General features: G+C 37.7%; 1 protein-coding gene across 1 annotated transcript in view; it reads left to right on the top strand.

Moving 5' to 3' along the window:
- LOC121853092 (GATOR complex protein Iml1-like) overlaps positions 1-22,479 on the top strand; it is a 56,510-nt gene that overhangs the window by 7,607 nt on the left and 26,424 nt on the right. Inside the window, exons 7-18 of the mRNA XM_042347027.1 lie at positions 3-190; positions 1,572-1,768; positions 3,035-3,318; positions 3,987-4,119; positions 5,405-5,537; positions 5,918-6,027; positions 7,558-7,687; positions 7,985-8,191; positions 9,527-9,601; positions 10,505-10,660; positions 14,739-14,774; positions 22,244-22,455. Coding sequence (XP_042202961.1) covers positions 3-190; positions 1,572-1,768; positions 3,035-3,318; positions 3,987-4,119; positions 5,405-5,537; positions 5,918-6,027; positions 7,558-7,687; positions 7,985-8,191; positions 9,527-9,601; positions 10,505-10,660; positions 14,739-14,774; positions 22,244-22,455 — 1,861 coding nt within the window. The remainder of the gene's footprint in view (positions 1-2; positions 191-1,571; positions 1,769-3,034; positions 3,319-3,986; positions 4,120-5,404; positions 5,538-5,917; positions 6,028-7,557; positions 7,688-7,984; positions 8,192-9,526; positions 9,602-10,504; positions 10,661-14,738; positions 14,775-22,243; positions 22,456-22,479) is intronic.

Raw genomic sequence — 22,479 nt, 5'->3', positions numbered from 1 at the left:
AGAGTGGCTGTGCAGAATGAGAGATATGATGACTGGTCACCAACCTTAACTCGTTTACGTCGCGTGTTCAACAACTACTTGCCGACAGTGTTAGATCATCATCGTAATCAGGGTGTTGAAGTGCCGGAAGCAACCAATTCTTGTGCCTCCAAAGGAAATTTTCTGGAAGTCCTTAATATATCCCTTAATGGTGAGTATTGTCATGTGCAAATCTAGAATTCTCTTTGTAAAACTGTTCTCTGCATCGATCTGAAGGTAATAAGTCACTTGTATGGTAGCAGTAATGTTGGGACAGTGTTATAATGATCTAAGAAAATAACAACAATATTGATGGTTATGTTAGTAGTTGTGGCAGTTTTATGTTTTGAGCAAAATAAAATTGATGAAAACCTTAGATTGAACACTTTATGTCATGACAGCCTCTGTACCACTGAACACTTTATGTAATGACAGCCTCTGTACCACTGAACACTTTATGTCATGACAGCCTCTGTACCACTGAACACTTTATGTCATGACAGCCTCTGTACCACTGGACACTTTATGTCATGACAGCCTCTGTACCACTGGACACTTTATGTCATGACAGCCTCTGTACCACTAAACACCTTGTGTATACACCAGCCATTTTTATTTTATATTTTTATATTACTGTACAGTATACAGGAGCTCACCGACCTCCGAACGAACTCCGATATGAACGAGGCTAAACTTGAAATTTACAGTATTTTATTTACCTGATGATTTATTTTTTACTTTCAATTACTGTATTTTGTCTTTCTATTATTTCTTTTGTCTTAAATTAAGTGATTTTAGATGTATATAAGGACTTAGGCTATGATAGAGTGGGATTTTAAACATTGTTCTTAAGTACAGTATGCACATAGCACGTGTTCCGACTTACGTACAAAACCGACTTGAGAACATCCTCAGGAATGGAACCCCTTCATAATCCGGGGCCCCTCTGTATAGTATTTTCTTCATTAATGAAGTACATCAACACATTGAGATGACTTTTCTGCAAATTCTGTGGTTACTTATACATAACAATGGCATAGTGCGCAGTCGTGTGAGAGATGACTGACGAATTTTAGCATTGTAGAAACTTAACACTTTTATTACTTATTATAGTTATTTCTACATTATATTAAATGGTTTAACATTATCTTGGAATCATTCAGGTACACACAGACTTATTATAAAACAGTGGATGGATGATGCGGATGATGTATATGTTAAAAATATGACATATAATGAACATTTCTTTCTATATATGTTAGCAATGTACAGGAAAGCCTCCGATAACGATGGTTCTACTAACGACGATTCATATTTAAAACCATGGTTACTTTAGGACCCAATTCAATTCATATGCCCTATTTACGAGGACCACCTGTACTGTATTGTTAAATGCTGAGGTTCTCTTGTACAGTACCTCATAAATGTAATCCTCATAAATCACTTAATCCTCTACCACCTCTCCCACACAATCATCAAAAGTAATTCCTTTACCTTCCAACCATTTTTTCTTCCAGCAACATATTTTATATTTTCATGATTAAATTTTTCAGTGTTTGAGAAGCATTACCTGGATCGAAGCTTTGATCGCACTGGCCAGGTCTCTGTTGTAATAACTCCCGGTGTTGGAGTCTTTGAAGTGGACCGGGAACTGACAAACATCACTAAACAACGCATCATTGACAATGGTGTTGGGTCGGACATGGTGTGTGTGGGTGAACAGCCGCTGCATGCTGTTCCACTTCTAAAAGTAAGTTAAAATTTAGAGTTATTTATTATTCTTGTAAATGCATTGAAATCTTCCAGCCAGCAATATATCAGGTCAGGAATGGTCAGGGTAAGTGAAAAGCCCTGCTTGGAGCAATTTATCTTTAACCCTTAATGGCAGTTTAGGAATTCCCCCTCCCCCCTCCCCCCCATATGCATCAAAATGGAATACAATAGGGTTGCAGAGTACGCGTATCCTTAGTACGCAACCTCACTTGTACGCATGTGACCCTCTGAACCGCCCCTATACTGTACACTAATTCACCCAATTAACGACCTTGGTAGGTCCCTGAAGACAACGCCTTTAAGTGAAACCGATTTTACCATAGACACAATGATATAAATAGGGGTTATGATCCGTGGTACATTTCTGGTCAAAATTTTCAAATGCAGCTACTGAATAAAGACCAAAAACAATATACGATGTTAATTGTATTTAATCATCATTAAGCCGATGAAACATCCACACCGACCAACCACCAGACCACAGTTACCACCATCCTGCATGCAGTACATACAGTATTGTGAAAAAAGTAAAAGAAATAATTGTCCTAAGGGCGAACACGTAAAGGGAATATACATTTCTTTGTACACGAGTTAGCTGGCTGGCTCAGTGGGGAATCGGCGGAGGGGTACCTCTGTTGCTATAGATAACCAGGGAGTACAGTACAGTACAGTATAAGCAAATAGTGATTGTGTTAAACTTTCATATGGCTTTTATTTATTGGTTTGGCAATACAATATTTTTGGTTGTAACTTATTTATTGGTATTATTTGCCATAAAATATGGTAGTTAGACCAGGAATTTGTTATACAGGGTGGTCCAATTAAAGCAAACCAGTGTATTGTGAAGAGGGGTGCACATATGGATGTCATCACTTTCAAACATTAATAACTACAGTATTGTTTCCAAAGATTTACAGAAACTTGCTAACTGCTTAAATACAGACTTGTTCATTTCATAAATTTGTATTTTATTTTCAACATAGTTCACTTTAATTGTACCACCCTGTTGTTAGACCAGGAACTTGTTATAGTTAGACCAGGAACTTGTTATAGTTAGACCAGGAACTTGTTATAGTTAGACCAGGAACTTGTTATAGTTAGACCAGGAACTTGTTGTAGTTAGATGAGGAACCTTCAAGATTCCAGTATATTTAATTTTTGCCAACTTATAAAATGTGTAGTTTCAAGAACATGGCGGCTGCTTAATACAGGATAAAACTACATTTCCTCTGTGTTATTACAGTTTCACAATAAGAAGGGAAGTATCAATGCTGATGACTACAGTATGCCCCACACATGGATCAACCTTAGTTTCTACTCTGCCAAGAAGAAAGTTGGCTATGGCACATTTGTTCCTCGGATTAAACTTCCGCCTGAAAAACCCAAGACTGTCAAGAGAGAGAAATTTGATGCATTAAATAAGCCATGTATGAAACCAGTACAAGAGACTGCCTTGCCAAATTCTATTTTTGACTATGATGCTTATGATGCGCAGGTGTTCAAGTTACCGACAAATCAAAATAATAAGTAAGTGGCACGAATTATGAAACTATGTTGATGTGTAAATGAATTTGACATAATATTTACTAGATATTACCACACCAGTTAATAAAGTTAAGTGTGGTTGAGCTCACCTCTCCTGGGTATGGTGGTGAATCAGCTTCTCGCATGGTCTGTGAAGATCTCTCTACTGCTTTTTTTGTGTATTTTTCACATTATCAAGTATTGTTAGTAAACAAACATCATATTATCTGATTATACTATATATAGTACTGCCTAGACCATGAATAGTACATCCTAGACCACATATAGGTTTACATGAACCAAACTAATTTTTCGTCTTTAATAGTTACCGGTAAGAATTATGGTCCTGATTAGTTGTGATGATGGATGCATAACCTTGAGGTGTCCAGTGCACCACAAGATCTCAGATGAGTTCAGTAAACTGTAGTTTCCATAATTACTGTCCAGATATGTGGCTCTATGGATCTTATTACTCACAGTGGCAAACACTTGTATCACTTCTTTGTTCTAATGTGTCGTATGATCCTGACAGTGAGCAAATGAAAAGTGATTTGTGAGTTTTCTTCAGTGTTAGTTTGTTGTTGGTATAAAAACTTGTTAAATGAGAAATGAAGAAAATACCTTTGTGATTTATTATGTGTGAAGGTTTAGAGAATAATCTTTCACTGTAGGACTTACCGGAGCTTGCAGAGGACAACCACAAGAAAGAAAGCCAACAGTCACTCCTCCTCTGTCCAGCCCCTCACAAGACTCAACCTCCAGCGGAAGCTTTCTGACCCTGATCTCTACAACAGCATAGAACAGGTATGGTCAGTTATATCAACAATGTACAGTATATTACTTAATTAGTGTCAATAGTTGGCAGGTTACAGTGGTGTCAATAAGATTTTTGAAAAGGAGGGTCAAGACTAAAAATGGGACATTGTTTGGTTTCCATCCATTTATATGTTAGGTAATTGGGTTATATTTCTTGGAAGAATCTGCAGATTTTTTTTTTTAAGGGGATTAGCATAATGTGTTGTCTACCGGTAATGGTAGACCCTGCTGCCTTATGGCATCACAAAAATTGTAACCAAGTCCCAGGTTGCTCATCTGTCTTTCTGCCAGAGTTGTAAAAAGTACTGAACTTTGTTACTTTAGTAAAATTATTGTTACATTGGCAAAATGTTAATCAAGTAGAAGTAAAAGTATCCCAAATTCAATGTACTGATACTCAAATAGAAGTAGAAAAGTATCTCATTTATAAAATACTCAAGTACTGAAAGTAAAAAGTAACAAAATAAGTAAATCCACAGTAAATTAAAAAAAAAGTTGAATAAAGATAAAAATAAATGACACACAGCATTACACATATTTATTTGTAAATCTTTGTATTGACATTAATCAATTACAGGTAAACTGATTCTTAAAATTATGGCTCATCTCAGTGGTCAGTGGAAATATTACTACCCAAATTAAAATTTTTGTCACAGAAAATTCTAACTGGTCTGTTTCTCTTCCTTGGTATGTGTACAGTAATATAATCCATCATAAACGCTTTCGACAAAAAACTAGCAAGGAATAAAATGTGTCCGTATAAACATTTTGGCTGCAGCCGCCTAACCACCACTTATTTTTACGTTATTTTTTTCTGATTACACGATCATCTTCCTCATGATTTACTCTTTCTTTCCATCTGCAGTTTATACTGGCTGATGCAATGATGTGGGTACAGCATGATGAGGAATTAACAGTAAACTCTTAACTTTTCACTTATACTTGGCAAAATGGCTGTTGTTTATTATTTTATTTACCGGTAATTTTTAGGGTTTCATATGATTTCCTGACCCTTTTTATGCAGGAAGGCATCATTTGAATAAATATTTGACAATATCTTAGCCACAAATAGCACCCTGGGAAAAAATATCCTCTTCACGATTTCTGGTCATTCTTCGGGCTCCAAACAGTCAGTAATAGGCTCATTAGATGAATTTCAGGTGATCCCGAGAGTGTTAACAATATATGTACTGCTCTTATTTGCATATGGAATCATTACTGCTCAAGGGTTTCTACACACAAATACACATTTGACGAAATGTTTTTCTTCCAGATTTCCAGCTCAATGGTCGCACTTGGGAGTTCAGTCAGTTCTGTGTTCGACAAGTCTCCGGCCATCAACATTCCTGCCCGTATCACAGAAAATAAGACATATTCACATTCCTTTGGTGCTCTTAATGTTGAAGGTTTGTTGTTATTAACCTTATCAAAGTTTTTGTCATTCTTTATTCTTGACTCACTGAGATACTTTTAGTTAAGAGAGAGTACATGTTGGCAGACTAGAGTTAAGGTGAAACATCTAAGTGAGGTTTTACATGTGAGGGAAGGAAGTGTGACAGGTTGTAAAGAGTCCTAGTTAGGTCCATGAAGCACACTGCAAGAAATAGTATTACTCCAGAGATTCAGGAAATACAGTGTACTATTAGCCTCTCTAGTGGCGACACACACACACTTATTAATATTGTAGTGAGTCTGTATGCCACTCTGATATTCATGTACTGTACTGCAGTATAGGTAATGGTCAGTATAGTTTTTTGTGAAGTATCACACAAGTATTGTGTTACAGGTGTCAACAGACCAAGAACTCAAACACTGTATGAGGGAGAAGAGTTGTCTCCACCACATTCAGTTAAAGTTGGCTCAAGTTCTGGCACATCTCCCAATGACAACCCTCAGGTAACTTGTTCCTCTGTTATTCTCAGAGAGTATGTCTTACACTGAATTTAAGGCTTCTAACAATTGTCCATTTCATGTACTCATATTGTTTTTTATTTAATTTTTTCAGCTTTGGTATAGAATGACCAAAATCTACTGTAGAGCCAATACCCACACACATTTTTCTTCAATCATTGTGTTTCAGTCATTCTTACTCATATAATACAGTCCACGGGGTCACCTTTTGTGCTTCCCTTTCACACAAATGCTCCAGATGTCCGTGTGATTACTTCTAATGTTTCTTAAAAGCCAGATTCACCCATCAGCAGCACAACCTTCCTCAGTGATGACCATTGGCTCACACAGACTGGAGGTTCATCTCCCTCACTTTTACCATCATTTACTCCACCCTTCCATCATTCCCTCTGAACTATACAATTTTTGACCAGTTTATTATTTCCATCTCTCCTAATATGACCATGATGTCTCCTGGGTTGACCCTGATCCACTTTCTCCCTCACATTTCTTTTACTTTCACATCATCTCTATATTTCTTGTTCCTTGTATCCTACTTACCACATATTCCCCTTAAACATTTAATTTCTTTCACTTCTAGTTTCCTTTTCCTCTTACATCCAGAGTTCATATTTCACATCCACTTGTAATGTTGACTCAGTGATTTCTTTGTACCCCTGTACATCAAAATGTATGAACTATTAAACATTACATTTTGTAACGACAGTACCTTGGGGTCTTATTTTACGGGAGTCTCGCGCGTGTGGTTATTACTTACGTGATTGGTTAAAATGTGACCATAATTATTGCTTATGTGGAAATCCATGGGTAGTGTGGGTAGCGGTATAGCATTAACTTAGTGATCTCCTCCTTATTTAGCTCCAAATTTAACAATTTTAGTCATTCCAGTTATTGGACATTTTTATATTGTATCAGTACACTGTAATGAATAAATGCTGTGTTACGCCATAGGCGCAACAGAGTCACAGTGGTAAGGAAATCAGACACTTAGTACTTTAAGTATCACAAATATTTAAGCCTTTCACTGTGTCTGTATCGTATATGATGCAGTAACATTTTTCCTGATCACTGCAGCTGTACGTATACGATCATGTGGTTTAAAATTGGTGCACATGCCTGACGAGCAAAAATGCAACCAATTATATCAATGGTGGCAACGCCCCAACTGTTACCAGGTAATAAGTCCCATATTTTTCATCTGCACTGCTTTGAATTCGACTAGCCTTCACCCCCTGCCTTGGGACCCATGGACTTTCTTAAAAGATTTCTTTAATAATGTAGATGCAGTGTATGTGACATTGTGTCATTTTTTTTTAAGGTTAAGTTAGTTACCCAAAGTCATTCAAGAGTAAAGGTCTGGTGAGTCCAGTACTATACAGTATAGTGATTTTAACACGAGTTAAAGGGCATCACGTGCGAGGATTTCTGATGCGTGGACGCCTACCGGTACAATATACTCTTGCAAAAATTAGTTTTGATATAATTTCTTTGCTAATGGGTTTATTTTCTTTCCAGCAATTGATTAAGAATAAACCAACAAATGTCCACCGTCCAGGAAGGTCTCTTATAAACCCTTTTGATCCATCACACGTCACCATCAAACTTACATCAAACCGCAGGAGATGGATCCACATATTTCCAAAAGGTAATTTTTCATATACCTATATATATATATATATATATACAGTATATACATATATATATACATATATATATATATATATATATATATATATATATATATATATATACCTATATATATATATATATATATACAGTATATACATATATATATACATATATATATATATATATATATAAAGTGTGTGATGGTGATATGGATGTATTGATGTCAGAGAATGCTGAAAGGTTAGAAGATTGGTGCCTGAGAGTGAGAAGTATTTCATTATTTATAAATGACATGTACTGGTACTGTTTTCAGATCAGTTTGGTGTATTAATCCAGCAACACCACTATCAGGACTCCAGCAGAAGAGCCAAGGAGGACTGGGTGTCCTCTTCTCTCAACACACCTGACACGGACGTTTGTCATCCCTCACACGTGTCGTCAACACCCACAAAGAGCGCCATTGCTGGAGACTTAGTTGGACCTCACCCGAAGACAATCACCTCCCAACTGAGCCAAGAGAGTATGTACTGGTGTCTTATTTCTGTTTCTGAGACTTTAGTTCAAATTGGATCAGAGAGTACATGCAGTATATCTTTTTTATGTCTCAGCACTTTTTTCATCATACATACACAGTGAAGCCTCTACCTAAAGGTCTATTTGATAAAGGGAGGTGAGATCTTTCGATCAAAAGGTGTTAGATGATAAACCCCCATCTAACAGACTATATCTATTAGATGAAGGTTTCACTGTAGACAAAGTAAACCTTGAGTACATTGCAGTATATTGAAAAATTTGTGGTGAAAGTTCCTGGATGGAAACGAATCCCCCCCATTTACATTAATTCTTATGGGGAAGATTGCCGCGATATTTGCAGTTTCTTTAATCACAATGACTTTTAGGAATGCATCCCTTTCAATAACTGGGGTATTCCTGTACAGTAGTCCCTCGGTTAACGAGCACAATCCGCTCTAGAAGGTTGCTCGTTAACCGAAACCATTGTTTCACTGGGTTTTTGGGTAATTGGTTCCAGCTCACCGAAAATTGCCTAAATTCAACAAAAAAGGTAGAAAAGTGCACTTACTTTGAGGTGTGTATGTAGAAGGCTCCTGGATGATGATGATGGGAATTAGAATGGGGGTGGAGAAGGGAGAAGAGAAGGCATTGGGGTGGAAGAGAAGTCACCCCATGGCGCCATTTCACCCATAAAATTTTAGTTCTCTTGGTGCAATTCAAGATTATTTTTTTAAATCAACACTGCACTGCATTATATATTGTCAATATGTAAAATAAATTTCAAAATGACCAATAATTTGCTTGCAAAAACAGAAAAAAAGCATTTAGTTGAAGAGAGTCTCAAACAAGATGTTACCTCCACTGAAAAGATACAAAGACTGATGCCTGTATGGTGTGTTGAGAGGCTGGATGGCACGCATAAAACTAGTTTCATTACCTTCAGTTATGTTCAATAATTGTTAAAATGAGTAAAAAATTTAATATTAAACTTTTAAAATTATTGAATAGTATAAACTTCTTGATATTTGCTAAAATGGTAAGGAATTTAAGCCCTAGAACCGATTATTGTATTGGCGGACTAATACTACAGTTGGTGGACCGCCAAATGCAAGCGAAATCATGTTCAGGTTGGCCCGTAAGAAACTCGTTAATCGAGGGATTGCTCGTTAACCGAAGTTAAGACTCTTATGGAAGGTAACTCGTTAACCAAAATCTCATTAACCGAGGCGTTTGTTAACCGAAGGATCACTGTATTATTATTTATTATAGTTATTAATTTATGAATCATGATATTATTGTGTATAGATTTATAGATCATACTCATTGTTTTCTTATGTTTCAGGCATTAATTTCAACCGTCGGGAGCCTCGGCTTACGACCTCCTCATCTCTAGGCAGTTCTCTCGCCTCAATGGACAGTAAGACATCTCACATATGGAATTGCTTTTATTTAATTTTTTCTTTCTACTTCATGTCTTTATACAGTCAAGCCTCAAATAACAACATATGTGTGTCCTCCAATATTGCTGTGTAAGGTGAATCATTGTATCATGAATCATTAATTACCAATAAAATAAAGCAATAATAATGAGATGCTTTCCCTAGTCTGACCTTTTCATATATTTTCTATGGCTTTTTACCCTCTTTTCCCCCCAAACAAAATTAATAAAAAATGCAAATTATATTTGTTAAATAATGTTTATGAATGCACCTTATACAATATAAATCATTAATAATATGGTCACACAAGAGGAGACGGGACACCTTTTTTGTCATCAGTGTTTACACCCGTGATGATGTTCTCTGTCTCAAGCTGAAGAAAATAAGACCCTGGTTGTAGCTGTAGTAAATTTAATGTAAAAAAATAAATATTTGTTTTAATTAATATTATTTAATGTTAATGGAACAATAGATGTAACCACTGGTGGTAAAGTGAGACATTGTAGTACATAAGACCAACGTGTGTATGTTTGCACACATGGCATTATTTCTTTACATGAAAACAACACTTAATACTGTTCATGTATGTTTTAAATAATGCTTATGAATGTTAAACAAAAATTCTACTCACTAAGAGTAGTAAAGTCAAAAACATAGGGACAGCCAATGCTGTTGTGTGAATTTTTACCCAGATGACAATGTTATGATTGAATACATACAAGCCTTCATGCGATTGCCATGAAAATCTTTGAGGCTGTGTGTAAACCTTTTTTTAAGACACCTTGTAATAAAAGTTTTCATTTGTGACAACAGTTTAATGACTGTATGATTTTAGAGAAATCTGGAACAAAACTACAGCATTTTATTGTGATGTGTTGCAGTATCACTACGAGGAGCGGCTACACCCCTGAAGACAAGTATGGGGAGTGGAGGTCTGCGCACTGTTACAGGGGGAACCACTGGAAAGATCAAGTGTCCTGCAACCTTACTCTGGGGAGCAACTGGAGAGCAGGAATGGACTGCAGCTCTGACAACAGGTATTGTAAACTTATACCATCATGTATGGGTTGTGAGTGATATGTAAGAAATAGTTAGAAGTGTCAGTGTGCTGCTTTTTTATACATGTAAATGAAATTTTGTTTTTTGGACTTTTTTATTTTATTGAAAAAGTTCATACAATATTTTTATTCATTGTTAAAAATTCCTCTTTGCTTGACTTAAAATATTCATTGATTTAATTCACTTTTTGGTAATGGAGATGAGTGAAGAGTGATGAAGAAGGTTAAATAACAAAAGTGGTTAACACTGGTCAATGCTTTCAATGAGGATGATGAAATGGTGTGAGGCATCAGGTAGTGGTGAGCGGCAGGGGCAGTGAATGCTTTCAGAGGCAGGGGCAGTGGATGCTCTCAGAGGCAGGGGCAGTGGATGCTCTCAGAGGCAGGGGCAGTGGATGCTCTCAGAGGCAGGGGCAGTGGATACTCTCGGAGGCAGGGGCAGTGGGTGCCTCAGAGGCAGGGCAGTAGATGCCTCGGAGGCAGGGGCAGTGGGTGCCTCAGAGCCAGGGGCAGTGGATGCCTCGGAGACAGGGGCAGGATGCTCTTAGGAGGCAGGGGCAGTGGATGCCCTCAGAGGCAGGGGGTGGATGCAGAGGGCAGTGGATGCCTAGGCAGGGGCAGTGGATGCTCTCGGAGACAGGGGCAGTGGATGCTCTTAGAGGCAGGGGCAGTGGATGCCCTCAGAGGCAGGGGCAGTGGATGCCCTCAGAGGCAGGGGCAGTGGATGCTCTTAGAGGCAGGGGCAGTGGATGCCCTCAGAGGCAGGGGCAGTGGATGCTCTTAGAGGCAGGGGCAGTGGATGCCCTCAGAGGCAGGGGCAGTGGATGCTCTCAAGTTAAAGATAGGATAATAAACTGACAAGATACAGAGTCAAATATTGTAAGTTAGTTGGGACAGTCAACCACCACCTTACACTGTAGTGTACTGTACTGTGCCGTTTCTCTATTATTATTATTACAATAGAATAGAGGTAATTTACCAGCACTGTGATGGTAGGATCAGGATGGTGCACTACTGTGTGTGATGGTAGGACACAAGTATTGTTGGCGTGGACTTTTATAGTCCTCAGTCCAGTAATAATCCATCATAAAAAAAATACTTTAGAAATATCTTGAAAACAAAAGCAAAAAACTAGCAAGAAAAAAAATGTGTATAAATAGTTGAGTGGCTGCGCGTCTAGCCACTACTCATTTTTACTTTTTATCCTGTAACTCCGTTATTTTTTACATTATCTTTGTTTTTCTGATTACGCCATCATCTTCCTCATGATTTACTCTTTTTTTCCATCTGCATTTTATACTGGCTGATGCAATGATGTGGGTACAGCCACTAGCGTAGCTAGGGGGGGGGGCGGGGGGAAGTAGGGCGGCACTTTTGGGTCTGCTCATCACCCATATCTGCAGCTACTGGAGACGTTAATTCTTCCCTTTGTATCGGCGGCAAGTTAATCCTTGTCGTGTCTGACCTAACACCTGACCCACATCATCACGGCCACGTCATGAGCTACGTACACCCTTGCTATGCGCCCCCCCCCGCCACACACACAACCTGTAACCTGTTGAGGATTAAGGAAACAACTTCAAACAAGTACGCCAGTGAGCTCATGTGGTGTGGGTCAGGTGTTAGGTCAGACACGACGAGGATTAACTTGCCGCCGATACAAAGGGAAGAATTAACGTCTCCAGTAGCTGCAAAACCATGCAGTCTCGGGTCATATCAGTTCATGTACAGCCGACCAATCCACCAGTTACAAGCAATTCACTTCAGTTCTGCACAAGTCTCCATCGTGACAAGACGAGGGGAGGCTAGACGACTTTTAAGTTCTCTTGTGTTTTCGATCCAGTTATTTACTTCGTTGGAAGACATAATACTATAAGGTAAGAAATATTAAAGTATTGGTTAAAAAATATTGATGTGACTTTTGCTGCGGTACTGAGATTAAATATTAAGATTTTGTTTCACAGCATTGCGATTTTATACTAAGACACTATCCTCACTGGGGTACAGACAAAAGCCCCCCCGACAAAAGCCACCCAGACAAAAGCCCCCCAGACGAAAGCCACCCAGACAAAAGCCCCCTACTTTGATCGGGGTGGCTTTTGTCTGACAACAGTAAGGCAAACTATTTAATATATATATATATATATATATATATATATATATATATATATATATATATATATATATATATATATATATATATATATATATATATATATATATATATATATATATATATATATATATAAAAGAGTGAGTCACTGTGCAATATGTATTTTGTATGCTGGCGGCACACACTCTAGCTACGCCACTGGGTACAGCATGAAGAGGAATCAACAGTAAACTCTTAACTTTTCACTTATCTTGCCAAAATGGCTTTTACTTATAATAGTATTTTATTTTATTTTTGAGGGTTTCATGTGATTACATAGGAAAGCATCATTTGAATAAATATTTGTCAATACTACAGTGTATCTTAGCCACGAATAGCGCGCTGGAAAAACTATCCTCTCTGCGATTTCTGGTCATTTTACACTCTCAAAAGCGGTGCTGACACGGCACGTTAAATAAATTTAGGCCGATCCTGAGAGTGTTAAGTATTCATTATATACGGATTCCCATTATCCTGTGTTGTCGCAGAATGCAACCATCGCATAAAGCAAGGGTCAGTTGCACTCATAATTTTATCCAGCAATACAGTACTTGGTAAAGTAAGGCCGTGTGTAATGGGGATTGTGATTGGTGGATTTATTTTTGGCTGTATCACTGTCAGGATAAATATTAAATAAACCAAAGGTAGAATTTTTATTTAAGATAATGATAATTTTTCAAATGTTCATATATTTGCTGAAATAATGAAAATATTAGATCTGAGAATCTTGTAGCAGGCCTGGTTAAAGTTGAGTTGCCAATTCATTAATCTAATTTCTTATTTCTTAAGCAAATATACAAACATTTAGAAACTTTTTAATGATCTTAAATATGGATGAATAGTTTATTATTATAAATATGCTACCTTTAGATTTTTAATATTTATCCTGACAGTGATACAGCCAAAAATAGATCCACCAATCACAATCCCCATTACACACAGCTTTACTTTACCAAGTTTTGCCATGGAAAATTGTGAGTACGAGAGCCAGGGTGGGGGGTAGATGCATCTTTTGCCGACTGTACATTTACAGATGAAATGTCATATGAAGGAGCTACTGTACATTGATCTGAAAGTATGGCTAACCGACCACCAAATAAGATGCAGAAATTATAACTATTACTTCAATGATGTGATATGGAAGAAGAAATTGATGAATCTATGCCTGTTATATGTATATCAAGAAGAATATGGATTTAATAAACTTTATACTGTGCTGTAAAGTACTGCTTTATTAATGTTATTGTGGTTAATACAAATGCTTAGAAGTATTGTCTCGTTTCCCACAAAAAATTTGCTTAAAAAATTTATTGTTTTATGTTTGAGGGAAATTTTTTTGTAGGAACATACCATCCTTTATATAATGGTAGTTAATGGGAAAATAGCTTCAATTTATGAAAATTTGATTTTTGAAAGGTTATTCAGGAACGTATCCCTTTCACAAATTTAAACACTCCTGTACATCTCTTCACCATTTGATCTGTTAACTAAGCTCTGCCCATTTGGAATGACCCAAGCAGTTATATCTTATTTTGCAGTTGATTTTTCAATGGTTGCTAAATATTTCATGTTGCCACATCAAGGAATCCATTGTTAGATTGATTACTATATGAAACATAGAAAAGAAAAACAACTGGTAGAGTATTTGTTGATTTGACATTGCGATTCTCAAGCCTCCAGCCTTGGGTCAGTTGTGGTGGTTGGTTAGGGCGCCAGAGTGGAAGGAGCTTAGTCAGTAGGACAAATCTTGGTCACTCCTGTTTGAATCATGAAATAATTTCTTTGTAATGGCAAACTCAATTATGGATAGTGAAATTATGAGTGTACTACAGTGTATGGCCCCCATATCTAAGATAGTCAGCAACAAGATATAAATGCAAATTTTCTCACTTCTTTTCATGCAAGCTCCTGAGAAGAGGGACATTGTCAAGACAAGTATAGGTTAGGATCCATTGCAGTGTGTGATGGGTTTTACAGAGGGCCAATGGGGATGCACTCGGTAGTCAGTTAACAGTGGCATTGACAAACAATTATCATACTATATTGTGAGAGGGGAGAATTTCACCATGTACCCAACATTGGCTAGTTGCTTTAATTAAGTTGCACAGGAGATTTTTATTGTATATTCCACATCGGTCAACGGCTTTAATTGAGTTGCAGAACTATTGTGGTCCAAACCTTTGCTCGCATGGTGTGTCTCAGTAGAGGATAGTGATGGCTGAGGCCGAGTGAAACATTGTATGTTTCTGGTTAATCAGACTCAGCCTGAATAAACAACAAAAGTAAATTAATTTTATTATGGCAATTGAAAATTATAGCAAAAAGGGTCCCGTACTGCACAGAGTTTGTATCTTGTGTTCAAGAACTGTGATGCAGAAATATTGAGAATCAAGAATACAAAGAGGAAAGACTAGTGTTCTTTACATACTCCCTATCTATATTGACCCAATAAAACTAAACTAAATTTGTAAGCTAATATTATTCTGACCAATTAACTTTTTCTGACAACTGTAACCAAAAGCAGTCATACAGTAGGTACTGTGTAGTGATGAACCACCCACCGACTCTGTCATTGTTGCCTCAGTGTAGGAATCATCCATTATAAGTATAGTACTGTACTGTATATGAAACATGAAATTAAAAATATGAAAGTTGTGCTTTTACTTAATACTGTACTGTATATTAATACTTAGTAATTTTTTTCAAGAAAATTGGCAATTGTACAGTATTATTATTATTATTACAGTGGAGTCTCAATATTTTCCGGGTTAGGTACCAGAAGACATCTTAAATTATAATCGTACCAGGTATATTTATCAGTACAGTATGTATATAATAAGACATAAAGTAAAGAATCAGTCTTACATCAGTCTTCCTCAAGCACTCTAACCCAGCTGGCCCGGTCCAATCACTATACAAATGGCTGCTTGATGTCCACAGATATTTTTCAGAATTTCTACACGAGTTGGAGGCGGTATTACCAGTATGTGTTTTATGAACTCCTGTTAGAGGAGATGATCAGTTCCTGAGATAATGTATCACATATTATATGATATTTATAATACTCCTGTTAGCCATTTCTCTCAGTGGTGTACACAGGTCACAATTAAGAGCAACGAGCTAGTTATTATATAATGTACAGTACTGAACATAATTAAGTGTCTTCATTGATAAGGGAGGTAGAGCCCCTTTAGTTACTGAGAATTTTTTAGCCCTCTTTTTATAACTTAAAACCTGGCCAAGGTGACTAATGTAACACAGTATACTGATGAATTCTCTGTACACCCAGACCATAACAGTTGGCAGCATTGGCTAATTTAAGCTGCCTCATGTAACCATAGTGAGTATTACAAGCAACAGCTGCTGCTGAAGTCGCATGACTCCACCCTAACAGTGACCAGTCTACTTCATTATTAAGACTTAACTGGTTATAACCTGCTACTGTACTGTATTGTAAGACCAACCCATTTTAATTCTCATCGACATAAATGATGAGCAGACCTGAGTCTCTAGTCCCTGACTTTATTATGAGCAGACCTGAGTCTCTAGTCCCTGACTTTATTATGAGCAAACCTGAGTCTCTAGTCCCTGACTTTATTATGAGCAAACCTGAGTCTCTAGTCCCTGACTTTATTATGAGCAGACCTGAGTCTCTAGTCCCTGACTTTATTATGAGCAAACCTGAGTCTCTAGTCCCTGACTTTATTATGAGCAAACCTGAGTCTCTAGTCCCTGACTTTATTATGAGCAAACCTGAGTCTCTAGTCCCTGACTTTATTAAGAGCAAACCTGAGTCTCTAGTCCCTGACTTTATTATGAGCAAACCTGAGTCTCTAGTCCCTGACTTTATTATGAGCAGACCTGAGTCTCTAGTCCGTGACTTTATTATGAGCAGACCTGAGTCTCTAGTGCCTGTCACCAATGAAACAAAATAAATGTCTTTACCTTGATATATACCACAGTACTTGAAGGATTAACAGGACACATCGCACCATTCTTGTATTTTTTTTTCTCAGGAAGGTTATTTTGTTTTACTTTTATTTGTATCATTTTGAAAGAATTAATTATATTTGAAACAACACTTTGGGTTGAGGCCAGCATGTGAGTTTTGGGCTGACTGACCCCTGGTAAGTCTGAAGAGGACAACCTGTTCTCACACATAGTAAGTCAGTCCATCTTATTAGTGTTTTTGTACTATGGTACTGTATCAGGCATTGTTGCCAGAACCTGGGCACATAGTGATGGTGTTGGGGTCACCAAGTTGCCTGTCAGGAATTAACTGACCTGATTATAATACAGTATCCTCTTTTAGGGGGTAGTGTTTTCCCGAGACTAATCTTTCATATTAGATCACAAAGGAACTCTTTCGGGGGTCTGTTAGGTGGGTTGGATATGGTTGGTCACTAAATGTAAAATACAGGGAACATTTATTTGAAGAAAAAAGACTGGTCTTTCCACAAAAACTTAATCATGACCACCCAGTGAGGGACTCCATACTAGAGACAGCTCTTAGAATTAACACCCTGTAACGAACATGGATCCTTCCCATTAGATCATTCACCTTCCTTGTTGGGTCGGGCTATGTTGAGTTACTCTTATGTTTGCTGTGTTTAGTATTCTTGCTGGATAGGAGAAGACAGTGATGCGTTTATCTTTGCCAGTTTGTGGTACTGTAATGGGGTACATGTAAGGTTAGTTCCCTGCAGCTCACCATAAGAGTTGACTCCTGTAATGGGGTACATGTAAGGTTAGTTCCCTGCAGCTCACCATAAGAGTTGACTCCTGTAGTGGGGTACATGTAAGGTTAGTTCCCTGCAGCTCACCATAAGAGTTGACTCCTGTAGTGGGGTACATGTAAGGTTAGTTCCCTGCAGCTCACCATAAGAGTTGACTCCTGTAGTGGGGTACATGTAAGGTTAGTTCCCTGCAGCTCACCATAAGAGTTGACTCCTGTAGTGGGGTACATGTAAGGTTAGTTCCCTGCAGCTCACCATAAGAGTTGACTCCTGTAGTGGGGTACATGTAAGGTTAGTTCCCTGCAGCTCACCATAAGAGTTGACTCCTGTAGTGGGGTACATGTAAGGTTAGTTCCCTGCAGCTCACCATAAGAGTTGACTCCTGTAGTGGGGTACATGTAAGGTTAGGTCCCTGCAGCTCACCATTAGAGTTTCGACTCCTGTAGTAGTGGGGTACATGTAAGGTTAGGTCCCTGCAGCTCACTTGTAGCCTCTATTTCACACCTTCGCCTTTTGCAGTTGGCATATTATTACACAAGTTGATTTTGCCTAATGGTCTTTTTGAGTTTGTTTAGAGGTTAATTGACTTGTTTTTATGGTGTACATTATAGCTAAATCTAACTGAGCAAGTGGAAGGCCAACTGTTGCTCATTAACCTTCAACTTTCAGCAGTAGCTCGTGCTTCTAAAAGCCCTTTTGAAGGTTAAAACAGGAAAGTAAAATCTAATCCATGTATAATATTAGCTCCCAACTTTTGTGTTCAGGGTGTCTTAGCCTTTCCACCCAGAGACTTTGGTGAGCTGTATCATAAGTCACTTTGTCCAGACTTGGTCATAAAATGGAATTCAGAATTAATTCTCCATTTTTCCTTGTGAGTTCTACTGCATCGTCAATTCACTATTGTTTTGTCGAATGTGTTTTTAACCCAAGTTTATATACAACACTTTTGGACCATTTGTGGCTCACAGATAAGATATTTCCCACCAAAATGACATTAACTCAAAAAAATCAGTTAAGAAATCTACTTGAGACCAAATTACACAAATCAAAGCCAAATTTTGATGAACAGATGTAATTATTTGTGAGCTTTTGTACGATATTTTATTGTTGTGAAAAACGATGACATGTTGCAAAACTATTCAAAAGTACTGTATTAAAAAAAATTCAAGGATGTCAAGAAAAGGTATTAGCATAATTTACATACTGTAAGTGAAGAAGTACTGTACTATACTATATATACAGTACATAGTTAGGCTGAAGAGTTAAAGCAGTAGGTGGTTCAACTACTTCCGTGCCATTTAAAACACCTACCGTACCAACCCATTTGAAACAGAACATTTTAAACTGTTTCAAACTAAGGCTTGGACTGAGGTAGGATGGCTTTTATTTGAGCATTCGTGCACCGGTTTAAGTTAGTGTGGTCCAACGTCCCTCACTAGTAGTGGCCAGAAGTAGCCTTAGCAAGCCGTCACTCACTCTTTTATGTGCTTTGTGTGGACACTGCCACTGTCACCCTCAATGTTTAGTTATGTAGTGTATAGAAATGTACTCCCCCCTGTGGCACACTTCAGAAGCTGTCACCGCACCACCTGACAAAACTGAATGTATGATTACCAAGGGTTGAAACTGTCAGTGGATTAAGTATTGAACTGTGGCAGTTTTAATTTTTGATATAACATTAGTTACTTCTATTAGCAACTTACCTCTATGAAGGAAAGCATTTTCTCCACCTCCAAGTTATTGTAGTTCATTTTGTAACAGCAATTGTTCTTCTCCTTTGTATGTGTCAATATATTTTCTTACACATGTGCACACACTCAACTATACAGCCACTCCTCGACTTACGACCTCCCGGACATACGACCGCCCCAGTCGTTCCAACAATTTTTCAAATTACGTATTTTAGAGTCCCGACGTTAGTGATTGCGCTGTGTACTGACAAAATTTTCGTTTGTAATTCCCTTTAAAATGGCTGGCAAGCTTAAAAGTGAGAGTTTTGTGGTGCTGAGAAGAAAAAGAGAGTGGCTGTATATCACTTCTGGAACACTTACTCTAATGCAGTGTAAGTAGACATATTCATATAAAAGCACAATTAGAGATGCATGTGCACTCACTCACACATGCACCGGTTGGCACACATGGATTTGAATATTTTTTTATGATATCCAGATATGGACATTAATAATTCAACTGTTCATTTCAGTGACACCTGTAGGGAAAAACAACAGTGGAACTAAACTGTTTTATACATTTCAAAGTGTACTCAGAGTGAGATGGTCTTTATTCCTGATGAAAGAAGTTGTTTGTGCATGAGTGGGTGTGTATGTCAGGTAAAAGGTTTGCCAGGATGCAGGGTGTTCGGGAGACAGCTGGAGTAGGAGGATGTTAAGCAGTAAGTGTGATGATATACAAGTCATAAATAAGGAGCAGGAGTGTAAGATGATGACAGTTATGTAAAAACTAAATTGCGGAAGAATTGGAAGTTAGCTGCCAGTACTGTACGCCACCTCACACCTATTGAAGGGTAACCCTGCCTCATTGGAAGGGTAAGCAAGTTAGTCATGACTTTTTTTTTCTAACATGATATAAGTCACAAACATTAAATTGTGCCTTAAACTGTTGAACTCACTGTGGGATGATGAAACAAAACAAGTAATATGATATGTAGACAATACCGTACTGTATCTGTGAAGGAGTTATTAATATTTATTGAACTTTTTTTTTAATACCTTGTATATATTAATTATGGTTGGGAGGAAATATAGTACAGTACATTATGAGGAAGTGAATTTATCAGTAATTCTGATATTTAAAGCTTTTCTTTGGTCAACAACTTCGACATATCCCCAGTTCAGTATACTTGCATATGTAAACACAGTGTTGTAGGCCAAGTTCGTTGATAAAAATTTAATTGCAGAAATTCTGTATTCTGCTGTGACAGTTTTACACACTTTACTGATGAGTCGAGGAAGATTTGTGGTGCTTAAGGTCTGGGATAAGGTTGTCGTGGGTTAAGGCTGTGATGGGTTAAGGTCTGTGTAAAGGTTGTCGTGGGTTAAGGTTGTGATGGGTTAAGGTCTGGGTTAAGGAAGTGTTGGATGATGGAGTGATGTGTTAGATGATGTAATGTAAACTAAACAGTTGAGGTGAGGAGTGTAGGTGCTCTGGAAATACAGAAACTGGATAATTGGAATAAAGTAAAGTATTGAATCGTGGAAAAATAGATATTGTGTAAAATCGTCAGGCAGGTTTACGCTGATTCATCATGTAGAGTATATAGGCGTTCAGTGTACATTGACCATTCAGGTTTACACTTTCAAATAGATCTAGAGTTGTTGAGAGTGTGGGCATAGTACAAACAATGGAAAACAATAAGGCAATTCTACCAAGTATAACCAACAAAGACATTAGGTGTTTCTTTCCATTAGACAGGGCAGGTGAACAATGTATAGACGGTAGACAATGCAGGTAAACAAGCACTGTATTGTAACTAGACAGTGTGGGGTATACACTGCACTATTTTATTTAGTGATATGGATGGCATGACTGTATAGAGAGTAATCACAGTGGGAGGATGAGCAGGCAGGGTGTGTATGAGTACAAGAAATGGAGTTGATGTGGAGTGAGGGAGTGTGTGAGGTGTTTATGATGGAATGTGAGATATTTCTTGACTCTGACTTACACTGGAGGATCTATTAGATAGGAAAAGATCCCCAATATAAAGTACAGTTGTCTCCACATGCCATGGCCTGGGAGTGTGTGAGGGATGGATATCACAGATACGAGATGTGGCAATGCAGCGCTATATTCACATTCATGGGCATGAAACTGTGGATTACTGTGTTTGCCTGTTCCCCGTACTGCAGTTCAGTCCTAGTGACTCGGTTGTGGCTACACAACAATGCTACACAACACATATTGCAGGGTTTGTTGATCTCCTTTATTGTGTGTATGAAACAGGGTATTTACATGTACTGTACACTGTTTCACACCCATTCATTCAGCCTAAACTACAGTGCTGGATTGCCACATCTTGTACCCGATCCCTCACACCCCCCCAGGCTGTGGTGCGTTCATGGAGAGGCAACTGTACTGCACTGTTCAATAGTTACCATCAGATAATAGAATTGAGTGACATGTTCACTTTTGTTGTTTTGCAATTAACACTTTGCTTATTTATTTATTTATATATATATATATATATATATATATATATATATATATATATATATATATATATATATATATATATATATATATATATATATATATATATATATATATATATATATATATATATATATATCTGCTTGTTGTTTTATGTATTACTTTTATGCAATATTTGTTAATTTTGTTTTTAGTCTTCCACTGAGCTTGCAAGCCCAATTCAGCATTAATTATGACTAGACGCTAACATTCTCTGGGGCTAACATGTACACTTACTGTATCTTCATGCATATAAAGAGTGTACAGTATTTAATGCTTTGGTTTTCAATACAGTAGTAAACATTAAGGTAACTTTATATTGTGTCTTGGACTCTGTAACAGTGAAAATATATATTTCTTATAAATAAAATCTGGAGAAACTTATTCCTCAGTTACTTTACTGTTGGTATGTGGAGAGATAATCATTTTTGTTTATCATCACTATGAACTGTTACTCATACCCTCAAGGTGTTGACTGGAAAAGTTTGACTCTGCCTGCGTGTCTGCCAATCACCACGGATTACTTCCCCGAAGACCAGTCCCTACATAATGACTACGTGGTGGCCGACTACAACCTTCTCCCGGACGATATAGAGGAACCTGCCCGGCCCAGCAGCGGAAGCAAGTCGTTAACTACAAGGCTGGTGTTTCTTGAGCTGGTGTCACAGAGGCTGGCCCAGGTGTGTGTCTCTGTCTCCTGTTAG

The sequence above is a fragment of the Homarus americanus genome, unplaced genomic scaffold, assembly GCF_018991925.1.
Source record: "Homarus americanus isolate GMGI-L3 unplaced genomic scaffold, GMGI_Hamer_2.0 scaffold15794, whole genome shotgun sequence".
NCBI lineage: Eukaryota > Metazoa > Arthropoda > Malacostraca > Decapoda > Nephropidae > Homarus > Homarus americanus.
Note: the sequence above shows the minus strand (reverse complement) of the source record. Positions and strands in the feature narration are given on the sequence as shown.